The sequence below is a fragment of the Cheilinus undulatus genome, linkage group 15, assembly GCF_018320785.1.
Source record: "Cheilinus undulatus linkage group 15, ASM1832078v1, whole genome shotgun sequence".
NCBI classification, from domain to species: Eukaryota; Metazoa; Chordata; class Actinopteri; order Labriformes; family Labridae; genus Cheilinus; species Cheilinus undulatus.
Genome location: NC_054879.1, coordinates 1,262,765 through 1,279,551, shown reverse-complemented (window position 1 = coordinate 1,279,551; position 16,787 = coordinate 1,262,765). Strand labels below are relative to the sequence as shown.

At 43.1% G+C, this 16,787-nt stretch overlaps 1 protein-coding gene across 1 annotated transcript in view; it reads right to left on the bottom strand.

Annotated features, from left to right (window-relative positions):
* Positions 1-2,976: 2,976 nt before the first annotated feature.
* LOC121522426 (bone morphogenetic protein receptor type-2-like) overlaps positions 2,977-16,787 on the bottom strand; it is a 46,589-nt gene continuing 32,778 nt past the window's right edge. Inside the window, exons 15-19 of the mRNA XM_041806792.1 lie at positions 15,985-16,064; positions 15,789-15,911; positions 15,048-15,239; positions 13,534-14,599; positions 2,977-12,166 (exon numbers count right to left, since the gene is read on the bottom strand). Of these exons, the coding sequence (XP_041662726.1) occupies positions 11,844-12,166; positions 13,534-14,599; positions 15,048-15,239; positions 15,789-15,911; positions 15,985-16,064 (1,784 nt within the window). The 3' untranslated portion in view covers positions 2,977-11,843. The remainder of the gene's footprint in view (positions 12,167-13,533; positions 14,600-15,047; positions 15,240-15,788; positions 15,912-15,984; positions 16,065-16,787) is intronic.

The following is a 16,787-nucleotide window of genomic DNA, read 5'->3' as shown; positions in this document are numbered from 1 at the left end:
ATTTATGTTTTTATTGTACATGGTCCCTTTACAAATAAACAAACAAATAATAAAAAACAAATAACTTGACAGCATGGTGTCTTTCCTCTGCAGCTCCTCCGAAAGCCTCCTGATGTCTTCTCTCAGGTTAGTGACCTCCCTTTTAGTGCGCGATAGTGTCAGACAACCCTCGCAGTGAATATTCTCCATTTTTCAGGTGAGGTAGAGACCTGTTGCTAGGATAAACAACAGTGTTGCTGAGGGCGGTAAGCTGCTCAGAGTCAAAAGCGTAAAAGGCTACAATCCAGACACTGTAGAAGCAGCACTTTTGGTGCTAGGCCTAGATATGCATTCAGGGTCTCTAGCAACTAAATTAATAAGACAGAAGTGCGCTTAAAACAGTACAAAAACAGTTTTTAAACTGGCTCGATCTGTACGTGGCGAAACTTAGCGTCTGACGTCGTATGTTTTGCCCAGTAATGGGCTTAACAGGCAGCCTTGACGTGTTTCCCTAAATGAAGGAAAGTACTGTGAACATCATTTATTAGTGACTACTGCAGCTTTTGAAGAGGAATGCAATAGACAAATCCAAGACATTAATTTCAGACCAAACCCAAACCTGCTCAGTATCACACAAAGATATCCCCATTCAACTCTGGCCTTCTCCACGTCCACGCAGATCTGCCTGAACTGAGCGAGCGTTGTCCTGCCTTCTCACCATGCTGGTAAAAGCTTGTGATGGTATCAGGTCATGTTCAGTCTTTTCAGTACATATTAAATCATTCTGGGCTTTTAGATGCAACTTTTCTGTGTATAGTTCCACTGTGGGGGTCTTTGAACACTAATAATCATTTTTTAATACAGAGTCAGTGAATTTTTCCTGTTCTTTTTTTTTTTTTTTTTTTCCTTTTGCATGAGGCTGAAAATACTTGTCCCCTCAGCACGACTTTGAATGTTCCCACAGAATCAAAGAAAAGCATGTATTGCTTTAAATAGGAAAGTAATGCTGTATTTAGTCTCCAGGCTGGCTTTGAGGGATATTTAAGCACCAGGCTAATATGAAGAATGAGGATCATGATCAGATTCTACTGTAGCTGAGTAGTCAACAGAATGTAGAGAGGGCAGAAGAGGTTTATCAGTGAAAAAGTCATCTATCCTGGAACAAGACTGACAGACGTGAGGAAGAAGAGAATTCTTTTTTTGTCTGGTTAAAAAATCTTCATGAGTCTACACCAGTGGTTCTCAAATGGTGTGGTGAGGCATGAGACAAGTCTAGGTGTGCCTTGGGAATCTGGCTGGGCCCCTGAAAAACCCCAGAGTGGACCCTCCCCAGTTGTGATTTATTGATGAGTGTGTGTGTTGGATCAGTAGCAATGGGGCTAGCATCCTGGCTTACAGTTAACTCATTTGGCAAGCTATAATTGAGTTGAAATTGGTGTTGAAATGATCATTATTCATGCTACTTTTAACCAAGTTAACCAATTTTTCTACCCATTTTGCCACTAATTTTGTCAACTTCAATCATTTTTGCTGTTTTTTTTTTTTTTTTTGCAATTTTGCAAATTGTTAAAAATACTTTTGATCCATTTTTTGCAACTTTTTGTCACATTTAACTCATTTTTGCTACCTTTTTGGCAGTTTTTGCCTACTTTTGCTATTATTTGGACATTTTTTGCTGAATTTGTCATCACTTTTTACCACGTTTTAGCAGCTTTAACCCTTTTTTGCCACTAGTAACCTAATTTGTCACCTTTTTGACACTTTCAACCTATGTTTGCCACCTTCTTGCTAATTTTCACTCACTTTGCCTTTGTTTGGCCACTTTTTTGCCTAATGTTGCCCATTTTTAATCACTTTTAAACCATTTTAACTACCTTTTTACAACATTTAACCCCTTTGTCCACCTCTAACCCATTTTTGCCACCTTTTTGACACTTTCAACATGTTTTGCCACTATTAACCAATTTTTTGGCCCCTTATGCCAATTGTTAATCATTTTTGACTTTGTCTTGCCGCTTTTTACCCAATTTTGCCATGTTTTATCATCTCTTCAACCATTTTTGCCACCTTTCAGGCACCTTTTGCCCACTTTTGCCACCCCCAATTGTCTGGGCCCCAGAAACCTCTCCCCTGTATCCCCCCTTATGGACCACCTTGACTGTTAAATTATTAAAAAGTCTGTTTTGTATTGATATGAATATGGTGTGCCTTGAGATTTTGGCTTAACTTTAGGTGTGCCTTGGGCAAAAAAAGTTTCAAAACCACTGGTCTACAAAACCGAGCTGAGACATGAGGCCTGAGAGAGGTCTGGATGTCTTTGATGGGGGGTCATTTTAATGCCCCCTATGGTCTGAAATTATTTCTGCAGCAGTGAAAAGCACTCTTTGTGCATTCATACTGCAGTACCCCTCGCCCTGTTAATTAAGTTGGAAAGATACACCTGTCCTACCCAGGCCTTTCCTAGCAAAACAGGATCCTACACTTGTAGATCTTGTAGCCTACTTCACTTTGTCTGACAGCTTCTATTCAAGGGATTTCTACATTCAGCTAATCTGGAGGTAATCAGGCCTGGGTGTGGCCAGAGAAACTGAACTCAGCTGTCCAAGAACTGTAGTTAATCACAGTTAACTCATAATTTAACAAGGGGGGCGATTACTTCGTCACACAGCACCAGATAGGTTTGGATTTTTTCCCTTAATAAATAAAATCATCATTTAGAAACTGCATTTTCTATTTACTTGGGTTGTCTTTGTGAGATATTACAATTGCATAAAATTACAATTTAAGTGTGATAAACATGCAAAAACATCAGAGGGGCAAATACTTTTCCACGGCACTATATAATTTATCTATTTATTTATTTGTTCTTTATTTATGCCTGTGTCTGGAGGGCCCTTGGAGCACGAAGAACCTGAACCTGCCTGAACAGCATCACCACGTAAGCACAGCTCATGATGGCACATCAGGATCTTTGTGGTCACAAATCAAACACAGGGACACAGGATCCTCTGAACTTTATTTCATGAAGCAAAGTGTGTGTTGCTTCTTCTTCTACATGGATTTACAGCATGTTGGGATGAAAGTCTGAAGTGTAAAGGTTGATGTCTATCTGAAGGATTTCTCATCATGCGTGGTGTGAGTACTGTACAGATAAATGGGTTAGAAGGAGGAAAGATGAATACAACACTAACTGTTGGTCCCATATGAAAGTATAATGTGTTCATAGTAAGTATTTACACCACTGGAGAGTCGGAACTATCACAGGTAAAAAGACAGTAATAATCAAACAAATATACAGAATATTTATCCACAGAACAAGGGACTCAAATGTCCAGGAATCATCAGGAAGCTGAGGGCAAACCACAGTTCAACTGTTTCTGTACAGCGTGGAGCGTTGGCTGTGGCAGCCGTTACTGCATCTGTCTACATTTAAACACTGCTAGGATCATGTTCTGGCAGCTAAACACACAAAAATATATTCAAATAAAGTTTGAGTGCTGTGGTATTTCATGCAGCAGGCTTCATGTATTCAATGACATATATTCATGTGACTATATATAAGCTACAGTTAATGACTTTAAAGGGATAATCCTCCAGGAAAGACGCTTTCTGGCACGTTTCCAGTTCAGTGTTTAATCATGACGGCTGTGTCTGAAACCACATACTACATACTACTACTGCTTTAACATACTGCATGCTCAGCTGTTAGCATGCTGCTCCACCATCACTTAGAGCAAACGAGCTGAGTCAGACGACTGAGGTTCTTCTCGTCAACTAAGGCTGGCCGCACGCTAGAATACTTTAAGCCCCATTCTGGGATGGATTTCCATGGGTATGCCCCGATTCAAGGCCTGTCACAAACGGGGATTTGTCCAAATAAGCTAGAAGTCAGATTTGGTTGAGATATGGGCCAAAAGAAGAGCAACGATGTGGACCGCATTCAGACCACCACCACAGGAGAGCCAAATCTGAACAACTACAGAGCCAGACCCCTACCAAGACTAGACCAACTATGATCCGGACCAAGGGTGTCACCTAAGACTAGTCCAACTATGATCCTGACCAAGAGTTTCACCTAAGACTAGACCAACTCTGATACGGACCAAGGGTTTCACCTAAGACTAGACCAACTATGATCCGGACCAAGAGTTTCACCTAAGACTAGACCAACTATGATCTGGACCAAGAGTTTCACCTAAGACTAGACCAACTCTGATACGGACCAAGGGTTTCACCTAAGACTAGACCAACTATGATCCAGACCAAGGGTTTCACCTAAGACTAGACCAACTATGATCCGGACCAAGAGTTTCACCTAAGACTAGACCAACTCTGATACGGACCAAGGGTTTCACCTAAGACTAGACCAACTCTGATACGGACCAAGAGTTTTACCTAAGACTAGACCAACTATGATCCGGACCAAGAGTTTCACCTAAGACTAGACCAACTATGATCCGGACCAAGAGTTTCACCTAAGACTAGACCAACTCTGATACGGACCAAGGGTTTCACCTAAGACTAGACCAACTATGATCCAGACCCAGGGTTTTACCTAAGACTAGACCAACTCTGATACGGACCAAGGGTTTCACCTAAGACTAGACCAACTATGATCCAGACCCAGAGTTTCACCTAAGACTAGACCAACTATGATCCAGACCAAGAGTTTCACCTAAGACTAGACCAACTCTGATACGGACCAAGGGTTTCACCTAAGACTAGACCAACTCTGATACGGACCAAGGGTTTCACCTAAGACTAGACCAACTATGATCCAGACCCAGGGTTTTACCTAAGACTAGACCAACTCTGATACGGACCAAGGGTTTCACCTAAGACTAGACCAACTCTGATACGGACCAAGGGTTTCACCTAAGACTAGACCAACTCTTATCCAGACCAAGGGTTTCATCTAAGACTAGACCAACTGTGATCCGGACCAAGGGTTTCATCTAAGACTAGACCAACTTTGATCTGGATCAAGGGTTTCATCTAAGACTAGACCAACTGTGATCCGGACCAAGGGTTTCACCTAAGACTAGACCAACTGTGATCCGGACCAAGGGTTTCATCTAAGACTAGACCAACTTTGATCTGGATCAAGGGTTTCATCTAAGACTAGACCAACTTTGATCTGGATCAAGGGTTTCACCTAAGACTAGACCAACTATGATCCGGACCAAGGGTTTCATCTAAGACTAGACCAACTATGATCTGGACCAAGGGTTTCATCTAAGACTAGACCAACTATGATCTGGACCAAGGGTTTCATCTAAGACTAGACCAACTATGATCTGGACCAAGGGTTTCATCTAAGACTAGACCAACTATGATCTGGACCAAGGGTTTCATCTAAGACTAGACCAACTATGATCTGGACCAAGGGTTTCAGGAGAAAGCCCCCTGATACCAAAGGTTATGGTAAAGAATCTGCAGCTTTGATTGGAACCTCATACGTTCGGCCATTACACACCACATGTGGTCCAAGAGTTATTTCTGCTCTGGGCCCAGAGCTTCATAGAAGTCTCTCAGAAATACATTCCCTTGAATGTTGGAGGCTATGTTGAAGCTCATATGGTTATGGTTTGGAACTTTATCTGGCATTCTATTATGGGTCAGTGAGCTCCACTGCTGGTAGTGAGAGCTGTAGGTTATAATGGGATGGTTTAGTCTGACCACTGAGCGCCAGTTTCGTACTTTAAGACTTAGATTAATCCAGAAACACCTGAGCATTTCTCAGATACACAATATTTCTACTAGGGGTTCAGAACGTTCTAGTTACTCAAAGTTCTGTCACATTTAGGCTGAACGGTGGGATAGGATGTGGTTTTGGACACAGCTTGGATAACACCTGAGCGGCTGTTGGCCGTTTTCACCTTAAACCAGTCAGCTTAGCTTCTTAAGAAACAAAGACACAAACAGGTGCAAACTTGCCAAGAAAGGTGCAAACAAACAAGCTTAAACATGACGGCTGTTTCAGATACTTTTAAAGGTATACTGTCCACGTTGGTCAAAATCCATACAAGTGTGAATGAAGTATAGTGATGTCTTGTTTCTTACTGAGACTAAACACCGTGGATGTTATCTTGTTATCTGGTGAAGCATAAATGCTGACAGGAAGTTTACGGTGCCAGCTAGCTTAACCGCAGTTAGCCAAACCAGATTTAAAAGTAGGGATGCACGATACTGGGTTTCTGCTGATATCTGATATCCTGATGTTTACACATCAATCTCAGCCGGATATTTTAGTGTAATTCAGACCTGAAATTTCAAACAGAGTCCACTTTCTTATTTGTTATTATGGCCAATGTTTGGCGCTGATAGTGGCAGAATTTTAGAGCCAAAGTATGGGTTTAAAGACCTGCAGAAAGGTTCATATCTGTGGATACAGATAGTTCACTTCTTAAGCTAGTATCTCCTGATACTAGCTTAAGTCGTGCATTCCCACTAAAAATGTTGGCTTAACAACAGCTTTGGTTTAAATTATCTAGCTAAACCACGGTTAGCTGTACTAACAGAACTGTAAAATATTTATTAGTAGACTTTAGTAAAAGAGTTTTAAAGTTTCCTGGACTAAACCAGAGCTAGCTACACAGGAGTTAGCTGAATTGGTACAAGCTAACAGATAAATTCTTATCAGTAAACATGGTTCTTTGAAAAATTACCAAAATCCATGTGGGTCACCTCGTTCAGTTAACATCCTGTGATTAAAATGGGATTATTTTACAGTTATGTCTCTGTGGTTTTAGTGCTACCCACCTAAAAACAGTAAGTATCTGACATTAGTGCTTAGCCACGTTGCTACGTTAGCTCGCTAGGTCGCTAAGATCGGCCTTCATTCATATGAGAAACAAAAACTTCTCAGGACATGTCTGTACACGTTAGCATATCTAAAAACAGTAGAAACAGTAGAAAATGCACCAAATACAAAACTTAAAAAAACATATTAGAAGGCATCTTACCATACAATAACATATTTGATATCTTATTCATAGAGGGGGTGGTGAAGGAAAACGCAGAATTACCACAGTTTAATAAAGGCTATGAACCTGACGTCTCAGGCAGCCTAGTCTCTGCAGCGCCGAGTGGAAAAACTTTCATACTAGTGACAGAAATCAGGGAGTGAAAACAGCCGCAGGTCTGCTGAAAATACCAACTTTTTTGAGAGGCACCTGTCTGCAGGACGTGTGCATAAACTCCTGCACATTTAGACATCTATCTCTTCTTTAAATCTGTAATCTACGTCTCCACTAAACCCACCGGGCTGAGGATTGGTACTTTTTTATTCTAAGAGTGATAGTGCGTGATGATGAAGGGTGACGTGCTCCACTCGTGTCTTTAACTTAAGTGTCTTCAATAAAAACTGAAGGTACAGTAAACCAGTGTTTCACTTTTGTGGATGAATTTCACATATTGATAAATAAAACCTGTTTAAAAGGCATGTAAGGACAATAGATGTTTTATCTCTGAACAGAAAACCCACCATGTCTGATCAACACGGCTGGTTTCATCCAGAAACACTAAAAACCGCCAAGTCCGCTGATATTTATCTCAGATTCAATACAGCAGCTGTTAGAAGCTAATTTTGTTTAACTGGAGTTATTTCCAGGTATTTCTACCAGAAGTTAACGTATTCAATAGTCTGTGCTGAGGGCACAGTGTGGACCTTTAGAGCTTTACTGTCTGCATTGTCACATTTAATAAACTGGAGCTGATGACGGTTTAACAGGTGATAAAACTGAGCTAGCTAAAGAAATAAAGCCCGGGTATGTTGATCTCCTTTTGAAAGATGCACCAATTTATGAGATAAAGTCAGGAGAAGCAAATGAAATCTGGAGAAACAGCTGATCTACTGCTTGGTTGTAACCCCGGACCTCCACATGAATCCAGTTTCACATCCATCACTGATGGAGCGGGCTGGTGTGAGCCTTCAGGCTCTTTGTGTTCTTAAATATCAGGAAATGTCCCGTATGTCCAATTATCAACGTCTACACCCCACCAAGTCTTTATTTAACAGTGTGGACCTCTGCTGAGTCTAATTATCCCTCACTGAAGTGGAAATTGGTCTGTTTTCCTCCCAGTCTCACCAGTAAAAACAGAGACAGAGGCCGTTTTCAAATTTGCCTACTGCATACTCCTGCCAAATGCAGTATGCAGTATGTGTTCTGCAATGCATACTGCGTTCTGCGTTCAACAGTAGTATGCAGTATGACTGCCAGTCGGATGTTATTGTGTAATATGCTTGGCCCAGTTTAACTGGTTTCCAGTATACAGAAGTACATCATACCCTGGTCAATATTAAGTGACGCTACAGTGTTTTCCATCCATTCACATACAGAAAAAATCTGGGAAGTGTTTTTATTTGATTTTTCTGGATTTTTATAGGTGTTGTTTTTAGCTTAGCATGTATAGTGCAGTGAAAGGACACACCTGATAGCACCTTCCTGGCCGTTACGAGCCGTAACAGCAAAACAAAAACAACAGAGATCCTATTACAACTTATTTCGCTTTAGTACATGTTAAAAAGGTAAAGATCAAAAGTAATGGCACTTCCATTTGTAACCGTCAGCCACCCCAATGAAAGTTTCGCCACTCTCTGCCATTACGAACTCTGACCCAGCGCTTTACATTGTGGGGCAGATCGGTACGCACTGCTAGTATAGCAGGCGAATTCGAAAACGGCCAGAATGTTTTGCCCCTCAGCCTGACTGAGCGGGAGAGCCACACAGTGACGTCAGTCCATACCCTCAGTTCCCTCTTCATCTTCAGCTCTCCTTTTTCAGGTTAAATTCCACACTGAGCTTCATTTAAAAACGAACATTTTAAAAATTCTTCTACAACATCACAACTACAGCACAGACGCAGGCTTACCATGAAGGGAACTTACACAGTTCAAGTGACTTTTCTAAAGTAAATAAATGTTCTCCTCATGTGTGACCAGCTCCTCTTTTCATGGGTTTTGTTAAAGTAAAGTGCTCTGGGTCTTTTAAATGCTGAATTGAATCAAACTGTTCCAGCTTTCACATAGACCAGGGTAAAAGCTCTTTCAGGACTGCTTTATGACAGCCTGTCTGCGTTTTACTGCAGCTTTAGTAGACAGAAATGAAACGCTGTTCTATTAAACACCACAGAAGTGATCCACCAATCAGAGAACCACCTCTCATCACTGCTGATGCTGCTGAACTACTTCCTGTAGACCAAGTCTTTTCGGTGAAATTTATCTAATTCAGTCACTTCAGTGTGGTTATGAGGCATTCAACCCACTGACAATCACAAAAAATGCTGATGTATGCTCAAAGGGAAGAGAGAACATTTAATACTGACCATGTGTGATGTTCTGATCAGGTTCTAACATGTTTTTATAGAGTGATCCTAGTATTTCCTACAGTATTTATTCTTTCACTTATCTGAGAATCTGATCAGGTAACTCAGTCTAATCATGGAGTATCTTCAGGTGCTTCAAAAAGGAAGGAGCCCAGCAGCGAGGGAGGGTAGGACAGGACAGAGGGTCAGCAAAAACCAGCGTACCGGTCCTAGAGACAGCACAGCTCTGGAATCTTTACAGCCTGTTCTGTCTGCTGTTTTTCTTCTTCTCTGAAATGGACCGATTTAAAGGGACCTGAGGAGGTTGTTCTTGGCCGAGGTTCTGCCGTCAGGAGTCTGATGGTTTAAACGTGGTTTATCTCTATTTTCATATCCTACATTTTTTTAAACTTCTTTATCCTCTGTCCTTTCAGCCCAAACATGGCAGTAGCAGGAAGTTGTGACTACTTCATAAAATAAAGTGCAAATTACAAGAATCAAGGTCCTCCAACAGTTATAAAGACGATCTTTAGATAAATTAGCCAAACTCATGGAGGAGGCGCCATGAGCTGACTGCATAGCTAGAGTAAAGGCTTAAAGCAAAACTGGCTTAGTAATTGAAACCAAACACTGCTCTGAGACAAACACACTAAAACAGAATAAATGTCCTTAAAGGGGGACACTGTGACGACTGTTCTAGCACATGGTGTCCTTGGTATGGGGCAGTAGTGCTCTAAATAACATGAACTCTAAAGTGCCTTAAGATATAAGTAATGTATGCTTCCAAACATTTCTACTTACTACAGTCACACACACAACCAAATATTTATGAAACGCATGAAAAACAAAGATTTTTTCAAAATGAAGCTTCTGTATCAAATCTACGCCACAGCGCCGCCTCCTACACGGACGTGCACCTCATCAAAAATATAACTATGCATCAAACCGACGCAGACCCCAGCCCTGGGCTGAGTAGCACTGCTGACTGCCAGTCTCTGAGTAATGTCTGCAGACAGTGTGTACTCTGCTAGGAGATTAATGCCATCAGTGATGAACCCAGGGTCACAGGGGGTTTCATGTCTTAGATCATCATATACCCTCCAGTGGGCGACCCAGCCGGGGCTGAGCAGATCCCGGCTTGTGTGCCCCATCCCTCCTGATCCACAGCCACCTCGAAGCTATCTCTGTGGCTTCCAGGATGTTCCTGGTGGCTCTTCTTTCTTGCAGTCCTCTGAATCCCTGAAGTCTAAGTGTCCAATGGAAAGACTGACCATTGGACACTTGGTCAGGGTACAGTGAGTTCCACTATGACCACCTGTTTGGATGCCACTGATGTTAAGACCAGACTTGGACTGAAGGTTGTCCTCACGCTGTGGTCCAGGTCAACCTTCAGCTTCTGGTCCCAGGCTGTTACCATCAGCCCAGAGGAAGCCCTGTGCTCCACCTGTGCTCCACCTGTGGCCTGACGAATGCGATGATACGTCCTGCCTACCTCCCCTGTCTCAGCTGATTTAGCTGCTGCACTTCCGTCTCCTCCTTTTTCTTATCAATAACATCAGTAGAATCAACTGATTATCAGCATTTATCATTTCAGATCCATCAGAATGCATTCACTTTCAGCAGCCACGGTTTGGGCCAGGACCAGGAACTGGCGTAAAAATGACCAAGAAGTATTTAGGCAAATCAACAAGGAGGCCCTATCACACAAGTATGAAGCACTCATGACAGCACTGATTTGATGCAGAAGTATAAACCAGGCCTTAAGGAGGGTTAGTTCTCATATAAGGTTAGAGACAAATCCACAGGAAACTGGTTGAACCAAAAGACCCTACAAGGGGAGCCATGAGTACAGGAATGAAAAACCCTTGGATGAGCAGCACTACCATCATTCACCAGCTGTGTCTACCATCCATCGCTGGCCCATGGGACCCCAGAGGTCCACCAGGTATGAACATGAGGTGCCAATACAGGCACTCTGAAAGCCCTCACTTGTTAACATGCCTGCTGAAATGAAAGTCTACCCATGATGCACCAGGTGCATGTGTGTAACTCATGATAATGGCTGTGGCCAGTAGATGGCACATGTGGACTTCACCCTTTCAGAGACAATCCGGCTGTTAGCATCATGGCCAGATCAAGAGCACACTGACAAGAACTGACCGATGCACGAACCAAAACCTAGACATGACGTATGAAAGTAGTCCTCTCCTTCTGAAGCCTTAGACACGTGTTATTCTAAGAGAATCAAGCCTGAAGCTGGAGGTCTAATGGTTAAAGGACGGCCAATCGATGACAACCCTTCTTAAAGAGTTCATGGCATGTCCCAGGACATCCATCGTAAATTATGATGCAGCTTTGTAGCACTGTTGGTCACTCTCTCTATTTCCCTCTGGTGAGGGTTGTGGGTGGGGCAAAGGTCCCCTTAATCCTCAGGAAGGATGCAGCACAAAGTCTGGATTTTTCACAACAGGTATAAAAGGAAAGGAAGACAAAGAAGTAAGAAAGAATCAGCTCTTTAAAAAAAACAAACAAAAAAAAACAACTTAAGTCACACAGTTTCAGAAGCAGGTCATTCCATCAGGCTCGGAGGTTGTGGTTGCCGTGGCTCCGCCTCCAACCAAAAAGACGGCCATGCTGGATTTTGACTGATTAATTTTAGGCATACCAAAGCTTCCAGCTCTAACAGGACCAGAGGAAAAGTGGGTCTGAATACTGCTACTGTCACTGGTGTTGAACTCAAAGTCGGGGTCAAAGACTGTATCTGTTGGAACAACCCACGAGGCCGGGCGCCATTTTTTCAGGGTATATGGAGTCTTTACACGGCGTTTGATTTTCTCTCCTGAAGCGCTGAGAGTGCTGTCATCAGTCAGAGAAACATCATCTGAGGAGAGAGACAAAAGACAGTTTCTTAAATGAATGGGGCCCTTACATGTTCTAAGTAACTCATTCATAAATATATTATCATGTTAGAGTGTTTTCAGGCTTTAGGGCCCCTGCCTTCTCTGCAGATCTGCACACCACTTCAGTGTTTCACGTATCCTAGTTGGCACGGGTGACTAACTGGTAACCAATGGAAGAACTGGAGCCTGGAGATGGTAGTGGCTGCCGGGGGACAAGTAAAGGCCTGCTACACTATATGGACAAAAGTATTTGTCCACACCTGTAATTATTGAACTCAGGTGTTTGAGTCAGACACACAGGTGTATAAAATCCTCACCTATCCATGCTGTCTCAAACATCTGTGATCCTAATCAGGTTGTTTTGAAGAGATCAGAGACTTCCAGAGTGGTTCTGTGATGATGACACCTTTGACAGAAGATGGATGGTGAACTTTCACCCCTGCTGGATATTCCACAGTCAGCTGTCAGTGATATTATTAGAAAGTAGAAGAGTTTAGGAACAACAGCAGCTCAACCAGGAAGCAGAAGACCACAGAGCAGGGTCAATGACTGCTAAGGCTCACGGGTAAAAAGTCGCTGCTGATTACACAGCTGAAGAGTTCTGAACTTCCACTGGCATCAATGTAAACACTCAAACTGCAGCAGGAGCTTCATGAATGGGTTTCCATGGCAACAGCTGCATGCACGCCTCACATCACCAAGTCCAACGCCTCACATCAGGTGGAGCGGAGTAACACACACCGACACTGAACTGTGGAGCAGTTCAAACATGTCAGATGGTGAGTCTGGGTCTGGAGGATGCTGGGAGAACGTTACCTGTCTGACTGTGAAGTTTGGTGGAGGAGGGATAATGGTATGGGGCTGTTTATCAGGGTCTGGGCTAGACCCCTTATCTCCAGTGAAGGCCAGTCTTAATGCTTCAGCAGACCAAGACATTCTGGACAATGCTATGCTTCCAACTGTGTGGCAACGGTTTGAGGAAGGTCCCTTTTCTATTCCAGCATGACTGTGGCCCAGAGACCAAAGAAGGACTACAGAGACATGGTTCACTCAGAGCCCTGACCTCAACCCCATCCAGCACCTTTGGGATAAACAACAGAGCCTGACCTCATACACTGACAAATCCACCCTTAACTTTAGTCAGACATACCAGGTTGCTTGTCATTGGGCCTTATTTGTCTAACATAAAGTAACAAGTACTGGTTTGTGTATGAGTCCAATGGTACTGGTACCAACCAGGTGGTTTGACTTGATTCTATACCCAGTAGGACAAAAGGAACCCCTTTCAAAACAGAAGGTATGTTTAAGCAGATTACAACACCTTGTTAGACTTTGAATCTCGACTTACCTGAAGACATGCAGGTTGTGGATAAGTCCAAAGAACAGGGACGCTCAGGCCTCTTGGCTTTTGCTGTTCCTGTTTGACTCCGCAGCAGAACAGAAGGCTGTAAACCTGGGGTGGATTTTTGTAGCCCTCCAGCGTCTGTAAGAGTTGTAGTTTTCTGATGTTGAGGGTCTAACTGCTGAGATTCTGTGACGTTCAAAGCTTCATCTTCTACAGGTGAAATATTTGAACTCAAGACCAGAGTGTCTGGAGCTTCTGGATCTGAGGATTGACCTTCTGGATCTCGAATTTCTGGACCAAGGGTCCCTACAAACAGGCTTTTTGGAGATGAGGTTGAAGCTGTGTTGGACTGGTCCTGTGCCCCTGAAGCTAGACTTCCTGGAACCTCTGGAACAAGCACTTCCGAAGATTTTTCTGACCTTGGTGTTGAGGCAGAGTCTTGATCCCTGCAGCCTGGAAGAACTTCTGAAGGACCAGGAAGCAGAATTTCATTATCCATATTTTGGGAGACAGGAGGATATTCATCGATCTTCTGGCGAGGCTCAGGTTCTGGTCTGGTGACTGGCCAACATTTGTTACCCTCTGGACCAATTATTACTTCAGCTGTATCCTGAATTCCCTGGGTCTTCATGTCTGAGTTTAAGGCGATCCTGTTGTTGTTGTTGTTGGAGTTTGAGCCTCTCCCTGACAGGATGTTTCCAGCTCTTGCCTGCTGAGGAGGGGGTTCACTCTCAGCTGGGGGCTGCTCCCTCCTCAGCAGTGGTTCGTGTTCATCCGGACTGGAGTTCAGCAGGTTCATACGGTTATCATCTCCTACGATAATCCCTCCCTCTGCCTTGTCCTCCTCCTCCATCTGAGGGCCTGCCAGATTGGTTCGGCCTCCACCTATCATGCCATTTGTCACCAAGGTAGGAACACCTGCGCTGTAGCTAGTGGTGGCCACCATCATTCGATTCCCAGTCACGCCACTGGCCCTTGTACTGGTGTTGTTGGTGACGGTTGTTACCATCTGAGGCTCCACAGCTGGAGCGACTGTCACTGTGTTCATCTTTGCAACGCCAGTTTCCACCTAGAACAAAGCATTTCCTAGTTAGGGGATGTAATCACATGTCACACATGGACAATGAGGACCTGATATTAAATGTGTTACTGATTTCAGGACTCATGGTTGTTTTCTTTTTGTCCCAGTCTGACTAGTTGGCACTAGCAGAAACAGCACACACCTTGGTGTTTTGGCAGCATTTTTCTGCAGTGATCCCTTCCTGCTCCATATCTAAAGTTCTTCGCTATGACATCACATTATCGGCAAACAACCTTTCCCCAAGCCTCAGCAACTGAAACAGGGGAACACATGATCCTGAGGTTCCCAGTTTACCTTATGCAATGATGACCTGATTTTTGCCTACCTCTAGAATATGACCATGTTTTCAGGATGTTAATCTACTCTTAGTTCTGTCAGGGTGATGGTAGAGAAAATCTACAGGAAGTAAAAGGACAATCAGTCCATCAGAACCTACCTGCCTGTGGTTTGACATGAGCTTTGCCAGCCTTGTACGAGAAGAGGCCGAGCTGGTCTCCTTGGTTTTTGGGAGAAGGTGAAGGCTGGTGGGCCTCTGAGGCAGGTTCTGCTGTTTGGGAAGGGGATGGATGGAGGAGAGAGAGGAATCTGCCCTACTAACACCCCCTGGGGTCAACGATGAGGGGTTCACCTGGAAGAAACACAGACGCAATTACTGAATACATAAACTGGTTACTGACAGACCCTCAGTAGTGAGTTTATAATTCTAAACTGGATTTGCGGGGTTAATGTGACTTCAACTGGCTTTTAAAACCTATGTAAACATGTTAGTCTGACTGAAATCAAATTAAATCCAATTTCCTAAAGTCAGACCAAGACATAGAAATGATGGCGATGGAGATCCATTCGCTCTTGCATGTGCAAAACATTAAACTCATAGTGCATTAGTCCTTCTGAGCATGCTCCTCAGCCTCCATGCCAGGCTTTGACTTAGAAGACATGCAGCATAAAAGCTGACAATAGCACAAGTCATGTTTTCATCTGCCTTTGGATATCAGAGGAGGATCAAGAGACCAGAGCTGGGTCCAACAGTGATTGGCTGAAGGGGGCATGTGTTGCCACTGTTGCCAAACGGTCATATTAATGTCCTGACTGGGCTACAACCTCCACCTAACTTCATCATTCCTGTAAAAGTACTGATCAGTAATAGCTCCTCCATGATCAGCTACAGCCATTTTACCTCAGCAGTCTGCAGCATCTGTTGGTACAGCAGGGTGGTCTTCTGCGGCTCGGTTGAACCAAACTGTTTCTGAGAATGTTCCATCAAGTTTTCATCAGAACTTTCCCTCAGGTTTTTATCAACCTGCACACACAGACAGCACATTAGCCACACAGGGAGTGATCAAGACCAAAGTTAACCAATCAGGATTCATTACCTCTTTAGGGTCCAGCTTGGTAGCCTCAAAGTCTTCTTCTGTCAGGTGCAGACAGACTGGGACACTGGGCACAGCGCCACCTGGAGGCCAACAAGGAGAGTAACATCAGTTGCTTAAGAGATGACCAATTTCACATGGCAGTTATTCTTAAGATGTTTATCTGACTACACATCTTTGTGGGATTTTAAGTTAACCAGCATTAGCCTCAGCCATAGGAAAGTAAGCTTAGCCTTTAGCACAGGAAATACAGGCCAAGAGTCCTGCAGACTCTGCGATGAGACATTTTTAGAAGGAAAGAACGAATAAAAGCACAACAGGAGTGTCCTAGCACATATGCAGGGAGCCATCCTGGGTCCTCTGTCCTCTGAGCTTTGGGACGGTCCCACCGATGGCAGATCAGACGCTTCCTCCAGTTCAACCAAAGTTCAACCATTCAGCCCTCTGGTATCTCTTCAGTTTTCCAGTGTTGAGGCCATTCAGGACAAAAACTTCCAATCACAGCAACATTTATACAAATATTTTTTTCTCAACTTTAAGTCTAAGAAATTAAGAATTTTTTTTCTTGTTAAATATTAAGTTTTCATTTTTTTTATTACATGATGAAAAAATTTACTACCCTTCATCAAGGAAAAAATGTCTGTGCCCAAAACATTCATAATAATATCATTAAGGAATCCTGGAAGCCCTGATAATAATTTATTATTTGGTATTTTTGATCAGAACTGAAATTCAAATTGATTTAAATATTTAACCCAAAAAAGTTCGCAGAGAATATTTATAAATAATATATCATGAACGGTTTT